The following is a 26950-nucleotide window of genomic DNA, read 5'->3' on the forward strand; positions in this document are numbered from 1 at the left end:
TGCTGTGAGTGTTTAATTGAATAAATTTATTCTAACAACTTAAGGGCAGAAAGTATTTCAGAAATACCATTTTTCTGCATTTCACCTCGGTTGATCAAGTGTAATAATTATTAGTAATTAATAGTAATTAAATAAATTTTAATTCCAAACTACAGTGAAACCTCTATTTTACACTTTTGAATGGACCACTTACAAAAAGTGCAAAATTGAGGATATTGTAAAATAGAGTAATCATTGTTCAAAGGCGGTATTGTTTGGGACCTGATAAAAAGTGTGCAAAATCAGGGAAAACGTAAAATGGGGGAATGTAAAATCAAGGTTTCACTGTAGCAAATTTTTGAAGCAAGATGGACAAATTTGAAAAAGGTTCCTTAGATTAACGCTCATGTGAGTTGCTTCATCTTCTTCCATCTTTTCAAATCCAAAGCTTTGTTGTTGTCCTCTCAATATACATTCTGCAAAGGGCATGACCGGCCATGAATATTACAACTACCAGACAAGTTTTCAATTGAGAAATACAGCCTCCTTCATAGCCAAAATGAATATTTAGAAAAGAAAAAATTAGTGTGCCTAGCCTTGCAGATTTCAGGATAGAGAGAAGAAGGAAGTGTTTGAAATGTAACTTGAAGATGAGACAGGTGAGTCAGGCACCTAAGCCAAGCATGGACACTATTCTTGAATAGGAAGGAGCCAATAAAGAAAAAGATTAACGTCAGCAGGAAACTCACGATACATCAGACTGAATAAATGCATTGAAGCCACCCACAAGAAACAGTACCAAGGTGTACCATGTTGTTACACCCCGATGTACCAAGGTGTTACACCCCGATTTCAATAAAATAAATGCAGGCGGCCCCGAACGGCTCTCCTCCCTGGGGATTGTCGCTCATGGAGATGGCGAATGTGACATCACAGTGTTGTGCGGGTTGCGTTTATTAAAAACCCTTTACCCTTCCGTTAGTATCTCCACTCTTAGGTCACAAGGGCACAGAACTTAGTGTCCCATTGTAATCCACAGGCCAGCAGTTTCAATGAAATCGAGGCTTTACACTTCTTTAATACTCCTTGTCAGATCCCCACGGATGGCAACAAAGTGGCAATGAAGTAGAGTGGCAAGGTTTAGGCTACCCTAATATTTGGAAGAGAATGGGGCAACTGATCTCAAGGGTTGACCGGAGTATCCTTAAAGCTCATAAACCTGGGTGGACACTTCACTGATAAAAAATTGTGGCCATTCCATTAAAAATGAAAAAATATTGATTTTGGAAAAAACTCTATTCACAATCGAACTAACATGAGAGGAGAATCATCAACTAACAAGCTTTGCAAGCACTCAAAATAAACACGCAGACCTGAGAGTCATTATATCCTCCACTCCTTTTAATACTCACCTGGAGAACTCTATCACAGCAGCTTGCAGGCCAAGACAAATGCCCAACATGGGTTTCATTGTCTTCCGACACCACTCACAGGCTTCTATCTTCCCTTCAGAGCCCCTCTTGCCAAATCCACCCGGCACAATGACACCACTGCAAGAAAGTGATGGGAGCAAGCATGAAATGACCATTTGCAAAATGCGGGCATAAATGTAAAAGGAGATATTTCTCAGAAACCACTGTCTAGGGTGGAAGCGAGGTAGCATGCAGCAGATACAAACGGGGCAGGATTAACCTCAGTGGGGTGGCAATGAAGGGTGACAACAGCAAGAAGGAACAATAACTAAAAAATGCATAGAGATAAGTCACACTAAACAAAATAATTTGAGTAAATATTTTACTTTTACATAACAGATGGACATGTGGACCAATAATATGCTAATTTTATCATGAAGTACATAACAGGTAAAAAGTCTATAAAGTCACTAGGGGCATATAATCCCAATACATAGTTAGATAGTTAGAAGTAAGACGATTTTTAAGTTTCACAAATAAAGCCACCTGAACGTGAATAACAGGCCTCAACTGCATTGCATCGCTGGAGACTGCTCCCTCTCATACCACTGAGGAGACCCTGCCAGAGGCCAAATACAACAAAGGGTGTGAATGAAAAAGACTACTTACTCGCACTTGCAGAGCTGCTGCCATGCTTCATGATACGCCACTGGGTCCGAGTGCTTAGTATCCTTCTCCAAATCAGACGCTTCAATGTACTGCCAACAAGGAAATAAATTCAGATGTTACGAAAAATTCCAACATGTAGCAAAATAAAAAAGCAAGGGTAACAAGAGCCAACCTTCAAAGTGAGCTTGTGTCCAGCTGCTATGGCTGCATGCTGCAGGGCCTTGGTCACTGATGCATATGAATCCTCCAGTTTTGTGTACTTGCCCACCAGTGCGATTTTAACCTCCTTCCTCAAGTTGTCATACCTGCAGCAATCAATCAAGCAAACGAGGGTAAAGAAAAGCTTCCCTCCTCAGCCACAGTTCCACTTTCCTCGGGTGAGACAAGGCTATCGATTCATTTAGTGATGCTAGACCATAAAAAACAACTGCATGGCTACAAGAAGCTGAATTATTTCCCTGTTTGTTGTACTTTTAGTCTTTACTCAAGTGTTGACTTCTTCTCATTCAATATTTTCGATGTAGCACTGCATTAAGTGGACAATTAATACGTAAATAACAGAGAAAATGTGCTCCTAACGAGTTCACTGCAGGCTCCTGAACTAGCAGGGCTCATAATAAATTGCAATTGCATCCAGGAACACCACACTTGGCGTGGAGCCTGGATCCAAACGCAAGACTCAATAAGAAGAAAGAAGTCACCTGTCAGCCAGATCAATCCACTTCTGCATAAAGCGACGAGGGCGAGGCATCTCTATTTTCAGCTGCAGGCGCTCGTTGAAAAATTCAGAAATTCCCTGACTCTCCATCAGTATTGGAACTCGATAAATGGATGAGCAGTCATGGATGCATATGACCTGAAAAGAAATACATTATAAAAATTAAGACACCAAGCATCCCATGCTAAAACCACACTCCAGGTTAGGGTAGATAAAAAGATGTTTTGCATGAAATGTACCTTAAACCTTGGGTAATTACACTTGTTGGGAAAAGACAAGCAGTTAAGATGAAACACTCAAGAGCACCAGCAATACTCATGAAAATAAATTGACTTTGTCTTTCCATACATTTATAACACCAAAAACAAAGAATTCTTTTTAACCATTTCCGGAACTAAAATGGCCATATTTTCTCACTGATTCAAGTAAACTTTTTTCAACACTAATTTGCCAGAAATGAATACTGTAGTTATTTTACAATATACTTGCTGATAAACTTTGACGGGATGTGAGCGACTTTTTAGACTGGCATAAAATGAAAGGGGTGAGCTCAAGAATTTTTTCAAAATAATTTTTTTCCCAAATGAGGAACACCTTATTGGACATACCTACTCCCTACGAGTAATCCCAATGCATAAGAGGTGATAATAATTGGCAATCTTAGAACACCTCTGCCTCCAATGCCTTGCCATAAAACATCGGCAAAAACTCTAAGTTATTCAACCTGATGAAATCCCATAATTACTATCTTCTATGCAAGTGCACAAACACATTGAAAACCCCAAAAAGCACTTACCAAAAGCAACACAGTAACCCATTTCTCAAGCACCCTAATATCTCACCTGTTCAGTTGACACATGGCAAAAGTTAGAGATTTTTTCCTTCACCGATTGACCAATGGGCTTCTCACTGCGACACACAATGAGGTCAGGGGAGAGTCCCAGGCCCCTGAGTTCGCGCACACTTGCCTGCGTTGGCTTTGTCTTGTGCTCTCCAGTGGATCGCGGCTGTAGGAAAGGAAGAGAACCACTTCAAAGTGCATGGCATTCATTTCTATGAATGAATGGCATAGACATTCATTAAACAAGACATGCTTAAAAAATTAACAGCTCATGTGACAGCTGACAAATACAATATGCTTGTTCATGGAAAACAATTAGATAAGTGCCTTCAATTTTTGATGAAAAAGCTCCAGCCTCAATTTTTCTATTACTTATTTAAGTATTGCAGATACAATCCTCTTCCACGGTTAAAATAATTTGCCTTCCTAGGTACCACCAGATAAGTCTCACCAGCCAAGCCAAAGGTCACGGTTTCAAGTCCCACCAGAGTATCCCAGGCTCAAGGGGTTCATTTGTCTCATCATTGAAATGCTATGTACTACATAATTGGGGGGAACTTTTAAGCAATACAGGAAAAATGTTTTACACAGAAACCTTGGGCTCACCATACTTTCCCTCATATATTACTAGGCAACCAGTGAACAAAGTATTTACTTATTCATTCATGTATCACCGAAAACAGCATCATTGGCCTTTTACATCGAGGTTTTTGACTAAACAATGAAAGGTGAGTGCACACCCATGCCCTGGATAGGGGCAACCGACCCAGGCAGGACTCAAGTCGGTGGCAGGCAAGGAGTTAATCCCACCCCCTGTGAGGCCAGCAAAAATTTGACATTGTACTTCACAAAAGGCTTGTACATATGCAGGGTGTCCCATTTATCTTGACCACCCGAAATAACTTTTTGTCCACAGGAGGAGTTATAGGAGAGGAAATGAATTGCCGAATAAAAAATATAGGGTGCCATTTAAAAAAGATATACCGCTGTTCATATCTTTGTAAATAACAAAGCTACAAGGAAGGCAATCATGCTGATTAATGTCCCCCTGACGGCTAATGAACATTTGCTTGACACAATTTTGAATTTGCATCTTGACAAAAAGTTATTTCGGGTGGTCAAGATAAATGGGACACCCTGTATACATAGATGGGTTGGTTCCATTCTTAAGTTCTCAGTTCCTGAAGTTTGAACCAGAACTGATGCCAATAAGAAACAGTACACAAACAACTGAAAGCAAAAGCCAGCTTTAGCCTTGTTCACTTGGGCAACACAATGACATACTTGGTTAAATTAAATTGCCAGCTAATATATCATGACCCCACCAAAAAAGTATTCTCTCAGACTTGAAATCAAACCAATGAACAGTGACCTTCTGGGACATTGCACTATCCAAGCTCCTTGATTCCCATGGTAATATAGCATGGTTCAAGGCGATAGGCCCAAGAGCCTGAAACCATGAACCTAAGTACCGTATAAATGCATTTAGGTGCACTACTCTTTTTATGCGTCAAACTGAAGAAAAAAATTGGGGCTCTCCTTCACCTACAGCGAAGTTTGTTCAAATTTTGAACTACCTATCTGTGCTTCAAACTTTCAGCCATCATCAATGGCTTCCACTTGGGATACTCTCTTAAATTTAAAAGGCATACATATTTCTTGGCCATACACTTACGGCGGAGGGAAGAACTCAGCAGTAGCATTTCGATTATAAATTTTTTTATCGCAGTTTGGAACGAGTGGAGTAATTGATATTTCTTAAAACAAAAAAATCCTGACCTTGCAACAATTCATGTTTAGCCTGTAACTGCAGGCAGTCGCACCAAACTCAGTTTTCATTCCGTTTTATCTCACCATTTTTCTACTGCCCCCTTCTGAACAACTGTGCAATCAATCAGCATTTCATAATAAACTTACACTTGGTCAGCATACCCAAGTTGGCCAAATAAACACAAATTTTCTGGTCTTCTGCCAATAATGTGTATAGCACTGAAAGTTAAGCAATTTTTCCTCCCACATTTTAGGAAGGCGAGGAGAAATAGTCGCCTCTCTTCTCAAGGAGAAGCCAATCCTTCCATAAAAATGAATTACCCACACTACACTTTCCTTAAACTCGCAACGGCTTACACATGGTAACTGTATCGCTCACATGGTTATTATCATGGTCTTTATCTAGGGTTTTGTGTCACGGTCTTCAGATGACCAGGTAAAAATACGTGATGATTTGCCCTCATCAGACCACTTGAATATGAGGCAGGCACGGGGAACCTAGCAAAGAAATATTGAACAACTGAACTAAATAAAACACAAAGAATAATGGTGCAATTTGACAAAAACTGCTACGAGCCAACAGCAAGCATTACACTGACTTTACACAGGCAACGTGTCCAATCACTAGAGACTCAAGAGGGTACATGCTAGGATTGCTTGAGCAATCAAGAAAAGACACCTAACAGAGTGAAACAAGGGTCATCAACTTATAATTGTACTATTTACATGACTGACAGAAAAGATACAAAGAGGGGTGATTTCTGAACAGATAAGTATAGGGACATGTGTTCTTTGTATAAAATAACGGGCTTAAAAAAACTTGACCATAACATAGACCTAAGTGTCACCTTAAGGTTAGCAGCTGGTCATTAATGCCTCTAGCCACACATCTATTAATGTAGCTTGTTCAACGGTGTGAAGGTGTAGATGAGTGCCAGGTAATGAAATAACTTCAGAAATTACTTATTATCTTCCAATTTAACTCAATGATAAAAAAGCACTAAATCAAACAGACAGTAAACAGCCAGTTAATACAATATTTTAAATACTAATGATGCTGTGCACTAAAAAACATAAGAGGAAAAAATATCCTCTCAATACAAGTTGAATTGAGATGCTGAGAACACTCACCCCAACTTGCCCAAGCACTTGTAACTGAAAACAAGATGGTTTATTATTAATTACTGATCTTGCGAATACCAATATGTAGTTGGTAAGTGATAAGATGCTTAACTACAGGTGCAATACTGAAGGACTGAATAAGGGAAAAGAATTATTTCCAGGGCACACCATCACAAAAATGGTGAGATGCATATCATGTGGAGTACTGTACCGCCATCAAGAGGATACAGGGAAACAAGACGATAACTAAGTGAAATACTTTAAGAAGTGCTCATTTTTTACTGGGCTGACACTATTTAGGAATGGCTGGTAACCTCTAGCAGGCATATGTTACCGTTCATCACAACTGATGAAATTCAACGTTCATAAATGAAATTGAATTCCCACTCATAATTAGTAATCATCTAAAGATTGTACGACAGGCAAATCTAGTTTTTTTTAGAGCACACAAGCAAGAAATTTTAAGCAATGCAAGGGATGGGGGAATTAAGAGTATCAAGCAACATAAGGATGACTGGACTGGATACAGAAGAGCTGAGAGAGAGGGAATACCCTGTGGCTGAATCCACCCACGGTACATACCGTACAAACGCATACAAGAGACGCACCCCTATTCTGAGCATCAAAGCCAAAGGAAATTTTTTTTGCTGCATTTTTTTAATCCTATCACTCTGTGTTGCAAACGTACTTTGCACAGTTATCAAAATTTCCACTTTCAAAACCAAAAATTTACACAGCATTTTTCATCTAAATTTAACGATATGCATGGCACTCGGAGATAAGTAAGTATTCACTTATAGTCTCACCCTTATGATGCTTACTAGCTATGGTCAGATTGGATACCTCGGATCCAAATATCCACGTATAATGCCTTTCACCTTACACTTCAAATCCAAATTCGTTGAAGAAATTGAATATGAATCTGGAATTTTAAATCAATGCTTTCTTGAATACATCATCCCATAAGAGGGAGTAGAAAGAGTTCCGATCCTCTTTTCGCATACCCCGATGCACTGCCATGGTTGTCCTACTCAAGAATAATTTTGTTTGAAAGCTCTCAGAGGAGTATCGCAATACAATTTCAGCTGTGGAAAACCTTAAGGCAAAACGCGACAGGCACATAAGTGTGAATCTCCCCAAAAGATTGAACAACTATCAGAGGAATCTCAGTGCCGTACGATAATAACCAAGGTGTAGATTTCACGAAACCACCCTCAGCCCTCCATCAGCCCATTCCTCTAAGATTTTTTCCTTACCAAGACCACACACAATATAAATCATTTTCTAAGACAGAAAATAACGAGTTACTTGGGAACAATGGAAACGTGTTTCATCCTTACCCGTCTCATTGACTGACCTTTTTTGGTCAACCAGCTTCAATTCTTTTCGCCAGTTTCTGGAGGCTAAATGCTAGATGAGTAACCTACTGAGCCGAAGATATCTCAATACTTTTCAGCAATAGTATGACGATCACAAGTACAAAAAAAATGAGACCTAACACGATGCATACTTGACAGCATTAAGTTTTTTAAACTCAAATTGATTGACTCAAAGCTCTATAGTTAAAACAAGGCTACTAATATTCAACATAGTCCAAACAGCACAATTTTCGAAGGAACAAGCATAGCATGAGCACATTCAAACAAGACGAGACGGACTGGAAACTTCAGGCAACACCAACTATAATATGTACACCCATGTCTCATATAGCGCAATTTCGATATAGCGCAAATTCGTTCCTCGGGGAAACATTGCAATGCAGTGAAGCCTAATCACAAATCTTAAACGCTCTCATGATAAAACGTGAACTTGCGCTAAGTACACACGAAATTGCTATCATTTTACGCACATTAATATTATTGCTCGCCTCAAATCTTCTTTTTTGTTAATTATTAATCGAAATCCGTTGCTGTGCAATGGCCAAAAGTATTACTCGTCATTAGGGCCTACCAAAGTAATTTATCTCGTCTCCTTAGCAGAGTGATAATAGTTAATTTAGATCATTAATTAAGCGTGGGGCTAGTGGAAATGAGTTTTTTTTAAGCAATACTGTTTGAGACCAAATTTTTACCGTCATAGGTTATCGGGCGATTGACTTCCAGGTAGAGGGTCTACACTAAAGCCGTCAAGGTCATCGGATTTTCACGGGGGAGAAATGGAGCGGTGGCCGAGTTGCGTATGAATGGCATCAACACATAAAAGGGTCCGCTATAGAGTCTCAAACACAATGGCTTCGTTCCCTCCCCACAGTCGTAGGCCCTCTGCGTCTCAGGAATACAGTTCAGCAGTAGAGGGTGATTTCGATAGAGCCATACAGAGTAAATACCAAGAGAAAATGGCAAAAAATAGGAATGCGGGTAGAAAAATCAAGAATTTATCAAGTAAAACCATAAACCTAGAAGAAAAATTGAAAGAGGTCAATTGCTTTGAAAATGGAGAGCATCAAAGCGATATTGCGCAGAAGTTTAAACGCACGATGCATTATTCTGAATAAAGACGAAGTTAAAACATCAGTAACCTCAGCCGCACCAACTTTAACCAAGCGGTCTACACATACGGAAAGTTCATAGTGAATCAGTACAAAAAGACAAGAGTGGCAATCGCTCCGAGACATTTAGTGAAAGCTCCGGTTGGTTCTAGTATTTAAACGGCATGCTGGTATTTTCAGTGCGGCGATATCAGGTGAATCTGCAAGTGTTGATAGCGCAGTCACCACAACATTTTCTGATGAACTCCAAGCTATGATTGAAAGTGGCTCCTTTCCCCCTCAACTAGTTTTTAGAGTTGACGAGATGATATTCTTTTGGAAAAGAATGCATTCTCGTTCATTCATTTTCAGGGAAGGAAAACCTGGGTCAAGTTTCAAGGCATTTAAAGACTGTTTCACGTAGCAGCTAATGACTCGGAGGACTTCAAATTAAAAAGATTTAACATTCATAAACTCCGCTAGCTATGAAATGGCGTTCAAAGTAGCATTTTCTAGTTATTTCAATGAGCGACAAAAGGGCCCTGGTGACACACAATAGTTGTTTTTAGACTGGTCTGAAAAATCGTCAACTGCCGGCAATGCATTACAAACCCCTGAGATATCAGATGTTAGCCCACCCGCACGACAGGAGCGAATTTCAAAAGCACGTATGAATTTTTTTGATGTGAATAAAAGTATTGGAAAGCTTGCATACTATCTTTAAAGATATTTTAAACTATAAACATTTATATAAATAATGTTTTCTAAGGCTATTTATGGGAATATATATGTTTTAGAGGAAATTCAATACCCAAGACCTGTGCTACCAGGAACGCATCCCTATCTTCCCAATGTTAAAACGCTCTCGTATAACGCAAATTCGTATAGCGCAAGACCCCAAGGAACGCATCCCTTGCGCTATACGAGACATGGGTGTATATCACATTGCTGCACCTTCGCCCCATTGCTTTGAAGGCAACAATGTCACATGCAAAATCGGACGTTTTTGTCCATTGCTCCTTCGCCTGTAGCCTCGTTGCTTGAAAGACGGAGGGTGCGTCCGGGGGAATAAGATATTCATGTAAGAGACGCACCCATTTTCAGCCGCAATTTCTGGGAAAAAAGGTGCGTCTCTTACACGCGTTTGTATGGTACTTGTATTGATTCCTTTTTTCCCCACGAAGAAAAAGAGCACAGAATTTACACAATGTGAAGGAAGAATGTCATAGCGCCAGCTCTCCGATGGCCCATAGGCGAATTTTTCTCTTAACTTGCACCCATTATTTCCTCCCCTACTGGAGTCCTAATCATGGTCTTCTTTTTTCATTTCAAGTTATAGGACACTTTGGACTTCTGTGGTTTTTGCTGGTTCTCAGATTTCAAATATATGTATGCCTACAAGTCACAGCTTTCATCTCTATAGACATGCAAATAAATACCCTTGCTGCAAACAATTTCCACATGGCAAAGTTTTCTGAATATCCAAACTCAAAAGCAGCGATAGTTGTAGAGCAGAATTTGTTTTCCGATGTCATTCTAAACATGAAGAAAGTGAATGATTGCCATCGGGAGAAATCTCAGAGGAGAAAATGGGCCCCACCCCTACTAAGGTTCCTCTGCAAACAATGGTTATGCAGCCGGCTGAATTACTAGCCCCGGCCCTAATTTGGTGACAGACTGCGTGAAGAGGTGCAATCTGCTGAAAATTTAAAGAATTTATTAGTATAAGAAGAGCTTGAATGCATAGGGAAGAGATCATTCAATTTTGAAGGCATTTTGGCCCTTCTACTTTGACTTGGTATTAATTTCTACACTTCTCGTATTGAATCCAGTTAGCATGCTTTTGTGTGCATGAGAGAATTAGTCATCTCTGCGGAGACCTGGACTTCTCCTCCTCCACTGGAATATTTTTCAGCATGTATTACCTATCTAAGTAAGCATTATTAATGGTTTCCTCACCAACTGATGAAATGTCCATTGGAATAAAATTTGCAGGAAGATTAGCATCCATAGATTTGTTTCGACCAAATGTATGTGAGCTCCTCTGGAAGAGAAGTTTCCTTTTTTAACCCACATCCTCCTCCAGTATTAATAAAATTATAACATTCCAATGATCTCCACTTTCCTTCAATTGCAACAAATTAAAATTAAATACTATTGCCATTACACAAGTTCTCTTAGATGAAAAATTGAAAGAACCCACTAATGGGCCCAATACTCCTGAATTGGTTCCACAATGCTACGATTGATTTTATATATTTTATTTTATTCCCAAACCACCGAATACAGCTCACTCATATTGGCAAATTTATACAGGGGCATTCAACATATTTAAAAATAGCATGTACACGAACACCCATGCCCTGGATTGGGGAAACCAACCCAGGCGGGAATCGAACCCGCAACCTCTTGTTTGGCAGGTGAGGACTTTACCCTGCCGCCACTGAGGCCGGCAATATCCATCATTCCATTTTTTAGGGAGGAGATTATTTGATACCTCCACTGCAAAACCGCTCAACAATCGCTCACCGAATCAAATCCGCTCATCTATGAGCCCGACAATGTGAATGCGCTCAGCTGGCTATAGTCTAAGCATAAACCCTCACCTCTAAAGCTGGAGAATTGGAGGTGAGCGTTTATGCTCCAGCTATTGTTAGGTGAGCGCATTCGTAATGTTGCGCTCCTAGATGAGCGGATTTGATTTGGTAGGAGATTGTTGAGCGGTTTATCAGTGGAGGCGTTGTATTGGAATGCTTTGCCATGTGGATTATTGAAATGAATAAAGATTAACACATTCCATGCTCACTGTATTTTAAAGGCAATCCTCCGTGCCTAAAATTTTGGCAAAAAATTAATATTATTTCACTCTTAACCAAGTGACCTCATGAGATTTGATTCCGGGACCATGTTTTATTCTACAGATTAAAAAAATACCTTCATCTTTTGTAAATTTGAAATTAAAATGTTGTAAGTATCATGACAAATTGTTTATACTTTCTCATTACACATGCTTATTTCTACAATTTTTCACTCCACGTCAGTACTGTGGAGAAAACCCAATCAAGGTTTTTTGCGAAACAAACTAAGCAACATCATGATAGGGCCAAAATTAATTTGTTAGGCTGGAAATGATAGCAATTCCACCATTTTAGAAGTTTGATTGCACTTGAGTAAATATTACAACCTTTGACTGATATTTTGTACATACAAAGGCGTTGTTCCTAATTATGGATAATATGCTCGAGACATATGATACCCTCTAAGTAAAAAAGAAATTTTTCTTCAGAAAATAATAATTTTAATGGTTGTTTTCATTCATTATTTATATTTCTATTATATAATTACATTTTTTATAAGGTATGCGTGCATTATTTGACAAAAACATTGGTTTCAGGTTGTTAACAAGTTTTAGCTCTGTAAATTTATAAAATAGTCCTGAAAGCACTGCTCTAGGTGCAATCCAGGCTCGTTGAGGAAGGCGGGGTTGTATGCAGACGTCATTCTTGCAAGCATTCTTTTTCTAGCACTCACCACACCCCTTCTGCTTTCGTATTTTTTGTGTTTTGTCTTTGTCTTAAAGGCGGCGGAAATGGTGAGATAAGCCCTTGGTTTTGGATGAGTTGGGCTGGGATGGTGGTTTTCCCTTCAAAAGAGTTGAAGTTTTTGAAATTGCCACAAGAGATTCTACAATATGTAGGTGAAAGTCAATGAGAGGAATTTTCCTAATGTTTTCTGTGAATGAAAAGTAGCTGTTCAGCAGGAGGAGGTTCAAAGATGGAGACCCACTGTTTTATACCATGTGTTGGATTTCCTTCCAATGGGATAGGACATCATTTGATCCAAATGATTGATGCCACTCATGTTGGATTTAACCACCACCCGTGGCTTTATTGACGTAGACTTATCTATGTGAATTCAGTGCTGATCATCAGACCTCTTACGCTTCCACCTTAGGACACAGATTCCATCCTCAGAGGTGGCCTCCACCACCTCACCTTTAATTTCCAGGAGAAAAGCACCTCAGGAGGAATACCATTTCTTCGTCGCCACAGTGTCACCATCATGTATGTCTTCCGACTCATAAGGAATCTGGAAGTGTCTACACTATATCAATAATTGCAAACATAAATAACGATCAAAATGGTGTCTCATCAATTTTTTTGACCACCTTCACGGAATGCTCTTTCCAGACACGTCTTAGTCAGAAGACCATTGGTTTACACGGACTTACAGAGCCAAACCCTTTGCTTCCAACAACATATACAACTTCATTCGGTAGCAGTGCTGCTTTACCTCCATGTACTAATGAAATCCCAGCCTACCTCTCCATAGAACCATTGACTTATCAAAGAGGCCTAATTTTGAAGTCTGTCTTTCAGAGAGATAAAAGCACCATCTTATTGAAATGAAGGACTTGAAGAATTGTAATGAATTGAAGCAATTTAAATCTTACAAAGAATGAGTCTTCCAAAAATCTGGGATAAGGGCAATTTTGATAATTCCACTATGAAATACAAGTCCTAAAAAATGGTAAAATTCTTCTTTAGTTGAATCATTTGAGCAAGTAATTCTTGCCTCAGGACACTCTTTGCTCAGCATGATGGACTCTCCAAAGTGGTCAATTTGGGTGATCATTACCTCTACGGTCCAGTCAGTCAGAAATAATCCTAAGGAAGAGGGTTTCGGAACTTAGAGGCCACAAGAGGGAATTCCGGGTATGTCTGGTTTACTACCGTATAAGCGCGTGTAAGAGGCGCACCTTTTTTCCCAGAAATTGCAGCCGAAAATGAGGGTGCATCTCTTACACAAACTTCTTATCTTCCCCCCTCCCCTTCACCGGTCGCAAGTCTAAGGGGAACTGAGTGGCCTTGGTTTTCAGTGTGAGTCAGTCATCTGTAATCCTTGGTCAAAAAAAAGTGGCAGGCAGGGGAGTTTCTCCCTTAGTGACGTATTTTTAAAATGCTCCTGTTTGCTTTTCTTGTAAGCATCGCGCCGTCACGTCAGTACCCCAGAGGTGAACATGGAAAAGATCGCGCGGTGGTTTTTCGCTCCGGAGGGCACGCTAAAGGCTATAGCGGGATAAGATGGTAAAATCTGCACTAGGCTGGATTCTTATTTGGGATTATGCACTCGAAAGTAATTATTTAGAAACCTCTTCAGCAAAATTTTTAGATGCCTAGGTGGCCCCACGGTTCTTTTATCGTAAAAAAAACGTGATTTTTCAAAAAACATTTTTCCTGAGTGATCCTTTGCTTTAAAATATCTGAAAAAATTCATGGAAAGATATTTTTATGTCTTAACACACACTGATTTTTTTCATATTTTTTGGGTCAAAATTGAGTTTAGGAAAAATATTTGATTTTTTTGATGAATTTTTAGGTTATGTTAGTAATATTTGGCAAACTTTTAAAAAATCATTTTTTGTGTATTTTTTATTGCTCTTTTAAATGGTTGTGTTAGATTTGCCATTTTCACTCCGGAAAATCCTCAAAATTCGAAAAAACCCTATTTTTAAACCATACTTTTTGGCAGAAAAACTCCACAGCTGGTCATTTAATAACGATTTTTTAATTAAAATTTCGTTATTTGTGTATTTTTATCGTTATTTTGAATGACCGTGTTGGATTTACCATTTTCACTTCGAAAAATCCTCAAAATTCATTTAAAAAACCCAATTTTTTGTGTTTTCCCTGTACTTTTTAGCCGATAAACTCTACAGCATGTCATTTAATAACGATTTTTAAATTATATTTTCGTTTTTTAAAATGGTGGGATCAGGTTTGCCATTTTCAGACCAGAACCCGATCAAAATGGGAAAAACCTTCTTTTTTATATTTTCCCTATTTTAGCACTTAACCTTTATTTTACTTAGATGTCGTCTGAGACAATTTCAACATTGGTCAGTTGCATCGAAATCATCCATCTTCTTTAAAAACTCTGGAAAAGTAAATATATACGATATACCAAGGATCATGAATATAATTACATTACAGGCGCCCTGCACTGACGTTAACATTCCGTTTACTTTGCATATTAAATTATAAAATGGAAAATTATTAAAAAATTGGATATTAACTATGCTAAATTACCATCCCTATTAGTTAGACCCAATAGTTCTGTATTATTCTCCCAAACACATTCAAATAATCTTAACAAAACAATCTTTACAAAGACTCCAAGTCTCTTTAAAATGCGAAAATACGTATTGACTAGCTGTTAAAGTATGCGGCTTCTAACACAATTGTAATACGCATTCAATAAAATTTCAAAATTCAATAAAATGATGGTTTACGCTACTATTTCAAGCTACGAGGCTATGAGCGAAGGAGCATGGGAAGAACAAGTCCGATCTTGAATGTGACGTCGCTGCCTTCAAAGCGAAGGGGCGAAGGCGTAGCAATGTGATATACGCAGTTTGCGTTGCCTAAAGTTTCCAGTCCGTCTCGTCTTGTCTGAATGCGCTTATGCTACGCTTGTTTCTTCCGAAATTGTCCTGTTTGGACTATTTTGAATATTAGTAGCCTTGTTGTAACTATAAATCTTTGTGTCAAACAATTAGAGCTTAAAAAAACTTAAATTCTGTCAGATATGCGTCGCGTTAGATCTCTTTCTTTTTTTGAACCTCGTGCGTGTCATAAAATTATTGAAAGCTATCGAGATATCTTCGGGCTCAGTATATGACTCACCTAGCATTTGGCCTCCATAAACTGGGAGATTGATCAAGGTCAGTCGGTGAGACGGGGTAGGGATGAAAAACGTTTCCATTGTTCCCCTTTAACTTGATGTTTTCCTATTTTCCTGTGGGGTCTCGGAAAGGAAAAAAAACGGCAGAGGCATTGGCTGATGGAGGACCGAGTGTGGTTCAGTTAAATCTACGACGTGGTTATTATCCTACGACGTGGTTATTATCCTACGGCGCTGAGATTGCCCCGATTGTTGTCCAAGCTCTTGGGAAGGTTCATGCTATGTGCCTGTCGTGTTTTGCCTTAAAATTTTCCACGGCTGCAATTCTATTGCAATACTCCTGCGAGAGCATTTAAACAAAATTCTTCGTGAATAGGATAAGCATCGTAGAGCAACGGCGTATGCAAAGAGAGGATCGGAACTCTTTCTACTCCCTCTTATGCCGCTATTACCGCCGCAGTTATCAAAATTTCCTCTTTCAATTAATATTGAAAGAGGAAAGCTCGATAACTGTCAAAATTCCAGGCGTACGTCTGCAACACCGCGCGATAGTATAAAAAAAATGCCGCCAAATGTTTTTCTTCATAGAAATGCTCAAAATAGGGGTGCGCCTCTTACACACGCTATTACGGTAATTGTCCATAGTCTGGTAGCCAAAGGGGAAGGGGTGTAAGGAGCGCTGCTGTGGGTCCCAAAAGGGCTTCACTGACACCGTACTTTGTCAACAGTGAAAGGATTTCTTTTTTCAATTTTTACATTGAAGATCTGTAAAAAAAATTGCGAAGAGGTTATAAAATGCAATTGAGAGAGGATATAAAAAATTATTATTAGATAAACTATATGTTAACAAATTATGAAATTGAAGTAAAAATTAAATAGATAATAATAACTCACCTCAAAAGGTGTCTTGCACAGCACGACCAGATAAAATACAAAAATTGACAAAAAAAAAAAGATTTCCAGAGCTTTCCACATGGCAGACAGGCACTGACTGGTGACTGTCACTCACTACACCCCAGCCACAGGTGGCTGGCACTTGGGGGTGGAATTTACTGTTAGAGGGAAAAATGATGTAGCCCTCACGAACTCAGTCACTCGCTAGCGACTGCTATGATGTAGATGTTACGTCAAGAGCACAGAATGTGTTCACATACGATACAGAACTCATCGAAGCCCGGACTCAAGTAAACAAGAAACACATTTTCTGTATACAGAGCTAGCCAAACCTGAGGCAAACCAGAAGCTGAAAAGTAAAATCTAAAAGAATCAACACCGAATTCAAACAGCACCTAGTATAAATAAGGATTTGAAAATTTTCCAAGTAAAAAAATCATGCAAACATTTTGCAGGCAATTGATGAAAGACAAGACAAAGCATAGTGGTCCCAATCGCTGTACTAGGAGGACAAAAGTCAGTTTTGTCACTTCTAAAAACGAAGTCACCGTGGCTATATCCAAAATTGAATGCTGCATCATGATGGATAACTTTGTCAAGGTCAATATGAGCTATAACAATGTTACACACCTGCTAAGTCACATGTCAAGGTTTCCGACCTGCCGTCTACACTAAAAAGGTGGCTGACTCTCTAGCACTAACTCGTACCTGCAAGATAGCATAAATGGAAGGAACCAAAATTTCTAATAGGATATTGTAGCTAACGGTATGCAGCATTATTTAGAGACATATTTCTTCAAATATAATAACTTTCAATTACTAGATTTCAAATGGTAACCACTCAGTCTTCAAATATTTTAATTGACTTAAAAAAAATATCTTAAGGTACTCGCGGCTGAGCTTAAAGCCACCGAGTGCGTCCACCGGGTTGCGGATGGTGGGTCGACCTTTAGATATAGAGGTTAGCTGCAAGATAAGCGAGTTCTCTCGTCAAATAAGCAGTTGTGGACAAAAAGCGGCGGTGTTCTGAGGGGGTATTGGGCTACCCTTGGGTAAGGTAGACCATTTAAATGATACCAAAACCTGTGAAGATACCGTGACTTGGCGACTGAGGGCCGCCAACAATTATGCCTCTCATCACCCGGGGGAGAGGGCAGCAGCTGTTCTTCACATGTGCGAAGGTGGAGACCATTCTGGCCAGTACAGTGACACACATTCCACTACGGGCGTGGTAACATTTACTTTAACGGCTGTAGTACTGCGATGTGGAAGGCAAGGGGAAACCACCACATTATCATCCTGAGGAGTCACAGCTACTCCACTCAATTTATATAATGACATGATGGAATTCTCTCGGGTAAAATATTCCGGAGGTAAACTAGTCCCCCATTCAGATCTACGGGCGGGGACTACTCGAGAGGGTACATTGGTCAAAGGTGATAGAATGTTACGGATAGGAACATGGAACGTCAGATCACTTCGCACCTGCGGTAAGATAGAGAACTTGAAGGTGGAGATGCGAAGAATGAACCTCAATGTATTAGGCATCAGCGAAATGAAGTGGCCACAGGAAGGAGACTTTTGGAGTGGAAGCTACAGAATGATACACACAGGATCGCTAAATGGTAATGCTGGAGTAGGTATAATGCTTAGAAAGAGCGCCCGGATGAGTGTTAAAAGCTACCTGCAGTTTAATGAAAGGATAGTAATGGTGAAGATAGGTACTAAACCCGTAGCTACTGTAGTGGTACAGGTTTACATGCCTACGTCAGATTACGAAGATGAAGAAGTAGAAGATGTCTACCAAGATATAGCGGAAGTTATCAAGCAGGTAAGAGTGGAAGAAAATCTTATTATTTTAGGTGACTGGAACGCCGTCGTCGGCGAAGGTCAAGACGGAATAATAACTGGGAAATATGGGTTAGGTAACCGAAATGAAAGAGGAGAAAGGCTACTTGAATTCTGCACGGAGCACAGGCTAGTAGTTGCCAACACTTTATTCAAAAACCCCCTGCGAAGAAGATACACGTGGAAGATGCCAGGAGACCTTAGAAGATTCCAAATTGACTACATTCTAGTGAAACAAAGATTCAAGAACCAAGTGAAGGACTGCAAAAGTTATCCAGGGGCAGATATCGATAGTGACCATAATTTAGTTATGATGAAATGCCACCTTAAATTTAAAAAGCTGAAGAAAGCCGTGAAAAACATATTGCAGGTTGAAAAATTGAGGGAGGTTCAGCATCAACTGGCTTTTAAAGTGGCTGTAAAAAATAAAATAGGGGAGGATACGACCAGCAAACCAATGGAAGAGAGTTGGAAAACCATTAGAAGTGGTCTGCAGGCAGCAGCTGAGGAAGTTCTTGGTAAAAGAAGAGTCATTATGAAAAAACCATGGATCACGCAGGAAGTATTAGATCCCATTGAAGAAAGAATAAAATACAAGGCTGCGAAAACAGAGGAAGGACAGAATCGTTACAAGAGAATAAGGAACGAAATATGTCGTAAAGCGCGGAAGGCTAGAGAAACGTGGATGAAAAGTATTTGTGAAGACGTGCAAAACAATCTTAAGCATGGAAAAGTAGAGGCCGCCTATAGGATAGTGAGGAACCACTTTAAGGAATGTAAGATGTAATACCCTTAGGGACAAAAACCGAGAACTAATGATTGAAAACGAAGAAAAAGGGAAGAGATGGAAGGAATATCTGGAAGATTTGTACAATGGAAGCAGCCTCAGAAGGAAAGCTATCGAAAACGAGAGGGAAGTGGATGCCGATGACATGGGAGCCCCAATTTTAAGATCGGAATTTGATGCGGCTGTAAGAGGCCTCAGATAAATAAAGCATCTGGCATTGATGACATTCCTGGAGAACTAATTAAAAATTCAGGAGAGAAGACGTTGAACCAGCTATACAAAATCATTAGTGAAATGTATTCGACAGGTGAGATACCAAAGGACTTCGAGAGGAACATTATAATCCCTATTCCTAAGATGAAAAGAGCGGAGAACTGCGAAGATTTTAGGACCATTAGCCTTACTACACATGCATCGAAGATACTGACAAGGACCATCTATAGAAGAATAGAACGAAAAGCAGAAGAGTACTTGGATGAGGACCAATTTGGATTCAGAAAAAACAAAGGCACAAGGGAAGCAATATTGGCCCAAAGACTGCTCATAGAGAAGAGAATGGAAAAGAACAAGCCAACGTTCGTTGCGTTTGTGGACTTAGAGAAAGCATTTGACAACATGGATTGGAGCACAATGCTTGGAATCCTAAAGGAAATTGGGGTTCTTCATAATGACAGAAGAATCATCCACAGGTTATACAAAAACCAAGTAGCGGTGATAAAATCAGGGCCCAGCTGTGAAGAAGCAAGAATTAGGAAAGGAGTGCGACAAGGCTGTACATTGTCACCCGTAATTTTCAACGTTTACATTGAGAAAGTCATTAATGAAATCAAAGAAAAGGCATTGGGAGTGAATATCCATGGAGAAAAAATTAGCATGCTAAGATTTGCCGATGACATAGCCGCTATAGCAGAAACAGAGACGGATTTGAAAAATATTCTGGTTAATATGGGTAGGGTAATGGGTAGATATCAACTGAAAATAAGCACGAAGAAAACCAAGATCTTAGTATGCAGCAGAAGAGAAGAAGTCAAGACTAATATTAATAATAATGATAATAATAATAATTTTATTAGTCCAGAAGATCATATATTACAGTGAGCCACAGAACATAGATATTGGACACGTCATGGAAGTTAAATGAATCATAAAAATGTAACATACAATAGAATTAACAACAGAAATTAACAATAGAAACAACATTAAAATAGGGAAGCAAAAACTGATAGAGGTGGATGAATTCTGTTATTTGGGAAGCAAGATAACTAATGACGGGAGAAGTAAGAAAGAAATTATCAGCAGAGTAGCCCAGGCAAAGAGAGCATTCCACCAAAAGAGAGACCTGCTTACAGCGGGAAACTTAAATATGGAAGTAAAGAAACAATTTATAAGAACCTACATCTGGAGTACGCTCCTATACGGAAGTGAGGCATGGACAATGATCGCAGCAGAGAAAACAAGGATAGAGGCCTTCGAAATGTGGTGCTACAGAAGAATGATGAAAATCAAATGGATCGACCGAGTTAGTAACGAGGAAGTCCTAAGAAGAGTAGGAGAGAAGAGAAGCCTCATGAAAACCTTAATAAGAAGACAGAACAACCTTACAGGCCACATCTTGAGACATGATGGCCTGATGAAGACAATCGTCGAAGGGCAAGTGGAAGGCAAGAATGGAAAAGGAAGACCTCGAACAAAATATACGGAACAAGTAAAGAGAGATGTGAAAGAGAAGAAATACGTAGGTGTGAAAAGATTAGCTGATAGGAGAATAGAGTGGAGAGCTGCGTCAAACCAATCCTAGGATTGTAGGTTCGAAGATTTTCGCGGCGTTGGTTAGATGATCTTTCCATTCTATTCGGGTTTTTTTTTTCCTAGGATTGTTGACCAATGATGATGATCTTAAGGTAGGATTGTGAACCCTTCAAAGACATGTAAAAACTTCCTTAGAGTTGTAGATATTTATTAGGGATGGTCAGATCGGATACCTCAGATCCTAATATCCGCAGATATTTCCCTTCACCAGATACTTACTCAGATAATTCGGTACAGATGTCAGATCTGGATCCGAAATTTAAAATTATTGCTTTCGTGAATGCATCGTCCCATACAAGAGTGGAAAGAGTTCTGATCCTCTCTTTATATGTGTCATTGCAATACGATGCTTGTCCTACTCATGAACCATTTTGTTTAAATATCTCGTAGGGATTATGCAATAGAATTTCAGCTGTGGAAAATTTTAAGGCAAAATACGATAGGGCTACCAGACGATAGGAACCAGTATTACCTGAGACTAATGATCCGAGTGACAACCAAGAGATGGAGAATGTGAAGTCAGTGGATGTCAAAGATTAAGAGAACTGGAAGAGTGATAATGATTAAAGTGACTAATAATCAGCAATTAGTTTTCCGTGAAAAACGATTGTATGTTTAAATCCAGTGTTTTGGAGAATAATGGTAATGTAATTGTCTCATTAAATTAAGAAAAACACGTTAATATAATAATTCTGATGATTTTCTGCATATTCTTCTAAGTAACATGAAAATTATTTAGTAAATTACATTTCAATTTTTTTATAAATAAACAGCATGAAGAGACCTGTGATGGTGTTATTTTGTGTTTATATATATGATTTGGCTATTCCGAATGCTTACACAACAAGCACTATAAGTTTATTAGGGTAAAATAACTTTGTCCCTCTAAATTCGCAATTGGAACCACTGCGTAATGGACAAGAGCGATCCTATCATATCCATTAAAACATATAAAGCGAATGTTTGTATGAACTCTACTGGTACACAGATGCACAGCAAACAAAAGGATTTATATTTAGCAAAAACGAGTATTTGACAACTTAATCAGAATAATTTCCCACCTGTGGAACCAGGGACACGTGCACACAGCAGAAATTTTCACGCTTCACCCTAAACTGGAACTGGCGGAACGCCTCGACAAATGGCATTCCCTCTATGTCACCAATTGTACCACCCAGCTCAACTATGCAAACCTGGAATGAGACATGGTACTCGTAAATCTTCAAGTGCAGGCAAAACAAATCCCATTGATCAAAACTCTATTCCCACAGTAGAGCACACCTTTAGAGATTGGCTGCAAGGGATCTTGGAGGGCAACGTAATAAATCTAGAAGTCAGCAAAATGGAAGCCAAGGTATGATATATCTAAAATTATCTCTACCACTTCGAAATTAAGCTGTATCCTATGCATGAAATTTTTTCATCAGAAAAATTTTCATGTATGAGATATAAGTAAATGTTGACAAGGGTCAACTTAACATACCCCGAAGATGTAAAAATTTTAGGCCAAGTATTAAACAGAGTACTTATATTAAGTAAACAGAGTCATTCAAACTGGTTTAGCCAGGGTGGTGTCCCTCCAACCTCCTAAAGTAGTTGCAAAATATAAGGAGGAATTTCTGACTTTGAAAATGTACATGACGCTTGAATTATATGAAAAAAACAAGGAGATTAAAGACACATATGACAAGGTAACAGCTGACTCCTTTACTTAATTAGCTTAATTGAGATTTCCAGAATACACTGTATTTAGAGAAAAAAGAAATCTAAAATTATCTATCGTGAAATATGTATTCTTTCTTATTCTCTTACAAAGGACTTCCCAAAATGTAACTCTGAAGGAGGTTGTAACAATCATCAGGTTTTTTTTAAATATGCGATTTAACTCAATCAGTTCTGATATAAATTCCGACACACAAAGATAGTTGCATCATGCAAACACTCCAACACACTTGTGAAACTGCAATCTGTAGACAATTGCAGTCACCTATGGATAGAGCAGCATAGGGTGCAGACTTTCCAACCTTTAACATTACAACAACAGACAACAACATCCAAATGAACACGTTGAAATGTGGTCATTGCTGAATATTCAATGCCAAAGTGTGTGACTGTGAGATGTTCTGATCCAACCTCGACGCCCAATGGCTGGGGCAAAAGTAGATGGTATTTCTGAGGATGTGAGGGAACATAAGGGAGTGGTGTAAGAGGTCATCACTCTAACCTCTGGCATGTTTCCATCTTCGCTAACTGACACTGCAGCCACCTTCTCCACCCACTCTTGGACGGCATCCGTTATGTGAGGAACCACTGAAAAAGGAGACACACATTATACTCAATACTCACAATACATCATGTTATTATGCCCAAAACCTGCAAAAGGTACACACCTTGCACTGTTTTCCCTAGGTAATCACCCCTCCTCTCTTTTGATATGACATGCTGATAGATTTTGCCTGTAGTTATATTGTTATCCCGATGGAGCGTAATGTCGAGGAACCTCTCATAGTTGCCTAGGTCCAGGTCCACTTCACCGCCATCGTCCAGCACATACACCTCACCTGACAGGGAATGAGCACCAATTTATCAACAAATCACACACGAAAACATGCATTTCAGCTGATGCCAAAAAATAACAGTTGAATGCCTTCAAAAACTGGCTTAATCTATTTGATGCTAGTGAGCAGGGCAGACAGCAGCACCCTGTGGCACAGTCTCCCTTCAGCAGGGTCCCTCAGAGAGTGGAATCCTTGCTCACAAGGGAATCTATCCTCACCCTCATTCAAGCTTTGGGATGGGCAACGCTTGTGGAAGGGGAAATGCCCTGAACTGACCACTTTCGAGTACCAAGTGCAATTGGAAAGCTTACAAAATTTGCCAAGTTTCTGCTTCACCATCAAATCAATAATCCAAATGTATGAGGGAGGTTTCCAACCTCTGATAGCTCAGCAAAAACACCATACAAGCGACAGGCGGGTTCAGCGCAGGTAGGGCTATTGCGCATCCTCTGTATCACACCCTCAAGTCATTTCTGACCGTAAGTCGTTAGTTTAAGGTTAGTAGCAATCTCATTAACTACACTGCCTCAACTGATTCTCCCGCCGAGTGTGCACTGCAGAGAGACAGCCAGAAAACTAGACAAATGGCTTCATCATTGACATGTCTTGACCTTTAGGCCAATAAAAGAGAATTTTCCTTTAATGCAATGTGGCTGGAGTGCGAAATAGTGTGAAACATTACGTCCATTCCCATTCAAAACAATAGAAGAGATATGCTGACTTCTGGAAGTGTTCTGATCCATGACAGCACCCGTCATCTCAACACAGAAGCCCAACAGCTCCTTGAGCAATTTCAATAGGACATTTTCGATCACCCGACATACAATGCCGACTTGCTAGTGCTGGGGGACTTCCATCTTTACGCTGAAATGAAGATGTGGCTCAATGGTAAACGTTTTCAAACAGGCGATGAGCTTCATGAAAAAGGCATAATTCATTGGCGACAACATTCCATGAAGAAGGTATAGTAAAGTTACTAAATTTATCAAACTGTATGACATCATTGCCTCAGATGGAAGATTGATAACAGACATCAGGAGTTGTTAAGCTAAGGCAGCTTGCTTAAGACTGCTGCTTGCTTTGTGCATGTCGCCGCCGCAAAAGCATAGGACTGGAGACATGGAAACGGGATGAGAAAAAAATTGTATTGGCAGTGGCACCCTAACTGATAAGAAATACAGAACAGGGAAAAGCTGATCAGGAAAGAGTAGAAACCTTGGGGACCTGGTTCTGAAGGAAGTTGCAGCAGATCGTATGGAATGACAGGATGAGAAAGTGTACACAAGAAAAAGAAAAGGTACTATGGTCCATCATAAAAGAAAACACACAGTGAATTGACTATGCCACAAGGCTGTTATTACTAGCGAAATATAGTGGAGAAAATTTCTCAATGGAAGGCCAAGAGCAAGTACTTAGGATTAGTTCAAGAAGGGAACAATGATGAATGACGGGAAGTAAAATAGGATGCATGAGACAGGGAAAAATGGTTGGCAGCAGTAAACCAAACGTGGAATATTGCAATACTTCTTAGAGAGTGTATTATCAACGAAACAAAAACCAGAAGAACGAGCCAATTCTGTAAGTCCTAACAGGACTTATGTTTCCTTGGCCATTGATTGGCAAGATTCTCAATTCTTTACACCACCGGTTTTCACAATAGGGAATGAAGTTTAAATTATTTTCACGTACAACGTAGTCATCTTAAGAACATTGCAACACACGATCGGCTATCCGTTCAAATCACTCGGTGCGAAGCAGACGAGAGAAGCAATCAACATAAGATATGATGCTATGCTTTAACTATCTTTTTCCGCGACAGAGAAAACGCCAAAACCATTACAGCCAACAGCAGAGTTGATACGACTACACTCGCACCTACACCACAGCAACTAGCCTAGCATTGAAGGCAGTAATGACTAACATGACACATAAAATATAATTCCACTACATTAATACGTACTTACCGTGCTCGTACGGTGAGAATGTGCCGGCGTCAATATTAATATACGGGTCAATCTTAATTGACGTAACATGTATACCACAACTCTTCAAAATCGTCCCAAAGGAGCTGGCTATGACACCTTTTCCGACACCGCTGATCACACCACCGGTGACAAGGATGTACTTCATCTGGTTAAAAATAAAACAAAACTTCGAAACGTAAGAGAAACATACAAGAGCATTTGTCACACAAAAATCATGACAACGTGGTTAACATTATCTTCGCACAAAACACACCTCGATGAATCTCTTTTTCAACTCGGACGTCCAACAGAAAAGAATATTTCGGATGTTTTAATATTTCCTGTTGCACGTGGTGTTCTCACAAGCACAAGGACGCTCTCCGATGCATTTGCATTACAGAAGTTGAATTGGCGCGCACAATTCCGAAAATTGGCTGACAAAACACAAAAATGAAATAAATGCAAATAAACGCTTGCTCATGCAAAATCAACACCTCGAGCTATGTACCATAACAGAAATTTTAAACAGAGTAAGTACCAAAGCAATACACGGCAAATCAAGATAACTTTCCTTCAATTCTGGCTAGTTCGCAAAATAGTGCGAGCAGCCAGGATATCGGCATGCGCGCAACTGCGCATGTCGATGCTCTTCTCTTCATACGCAAAATTAGTTATTTTTAAGTTGATGGTATGTTGATGGTGAACGACAGTGGTGTATGAAACCATTCTGCAAAAAACGTATTTCTATTGGACAGGTAAAGTCTGACGTCACGACAGCTAGCTGTCAATAGTTATCTTTTTTCACAAACAGCAGATTCTACCATTAAAAATTTCAAATAGGTGAATTTCTCATTTCCACGGCAACTTTAACTCATCTCGTTCATACAGGGCTGTATTAGGGATTCTGCAAATCGATGAATTTTTATGCTGAGCGTGTTAACTTTCGACACAAATGTATTTGTTTCAACTGTAGCAGACGATATTGGCATTCGTACGGCACTCTCACGTTATCATGACCAATGACTCCCCATATTGGTTCGAGCTCACTTGGTAGATCCAATTATGTGCTGCATCATAGGACGCTACGGCTGCATTTATTATTGTGCGATTGTGCCTTAAAAACACATTATGGAACACCAAACGATCTATTCGTATGACACGACGTCTGCTCAAAAGCGTTCCCGGAACGAATTGGTAATGTAACACTATTTACTGTTAATACCAGGCACCCTATTCCATTCAAATATGAGGATGATGTTTTGAAACATAAATTTTGAGAAAATTTTGAAGGTAATTCACTTCCATCCCACGCGTTGCAGCCAAGGTGTTTTGAGGTTTCAAAATCTTTGTAGTTCGCCTGTTTCTCGTAGGTGGTGCGAAAGCGCTTATTCTTTATCTTCCTTCTCTTGTAAAGCCCCAGCTCGAATG

The 26950-nt window shown here is 39.5% G+C and overlaps 1 protein-coding gene across 5 annotated transcripts in view; it reads right to left on the reverse strand.

The window, feature by feature from the left end:
* LOC124154648 (CTP synthase 1) overlaps window positions 1-26179 on the reverse strand; it is a 42929-nt gene extending 16750 nt beyond the window's left edge. Inside the window, exons 1-12 of one of the 5 annotated variants that reach the window (XM_046528501.1) lie at window positions 26061-26179; window positions 25797-25956; window positions 25523-25709; window positions 23391-23561; window positions 23225-23310; window positions 22062-22193; window positions 6521-6544; window positions 3621-3785; window positions 2762-2916; window positions 2233-2365; window positions 2061-2149; window positions 1392-1529 (exon numbers count right to left, since the gene is read on the reverse strand). In XM_046528501.1, coding sequence (XP_046384457.1) covers window positions 1392-1529; window positions 2061-2149; window positions 2233-2365; window positions 2762-2916; window positions 3621-3785; window positions 6521-6544; window positions 22062-22193; window positions 23225-23310; window positions 23391-23561; window positions 25523-25688 — 1259 coding nt within the window. In that variant the 5' untranslated portion in view covers window positions 25689-25709; window positions 25797-25956; window positions 26061-26179. The other 4 variants (XM_046528498.1, XM_046528503.1, XM_046528502.1 and 1 more) reach the window with 4 other exon arrangements.
* Between the last annotated feature and the right edge of the window lie 771 nt (window positions 26180-26950).

Source organism: Ischnura elegans, chromosome 2, assembly GCF_921293095.1.
Source record: "Ischnura elegans chromosome 2, ioIscEleg1.1, whole genome shotgun sequence".
Classification (NCBI taxonomy): Eukaryota; Metazoa; Arthropoda; class Insecta; order Odonata; family Coenagrionidae; genus Ischnura; species Ischnura elegans.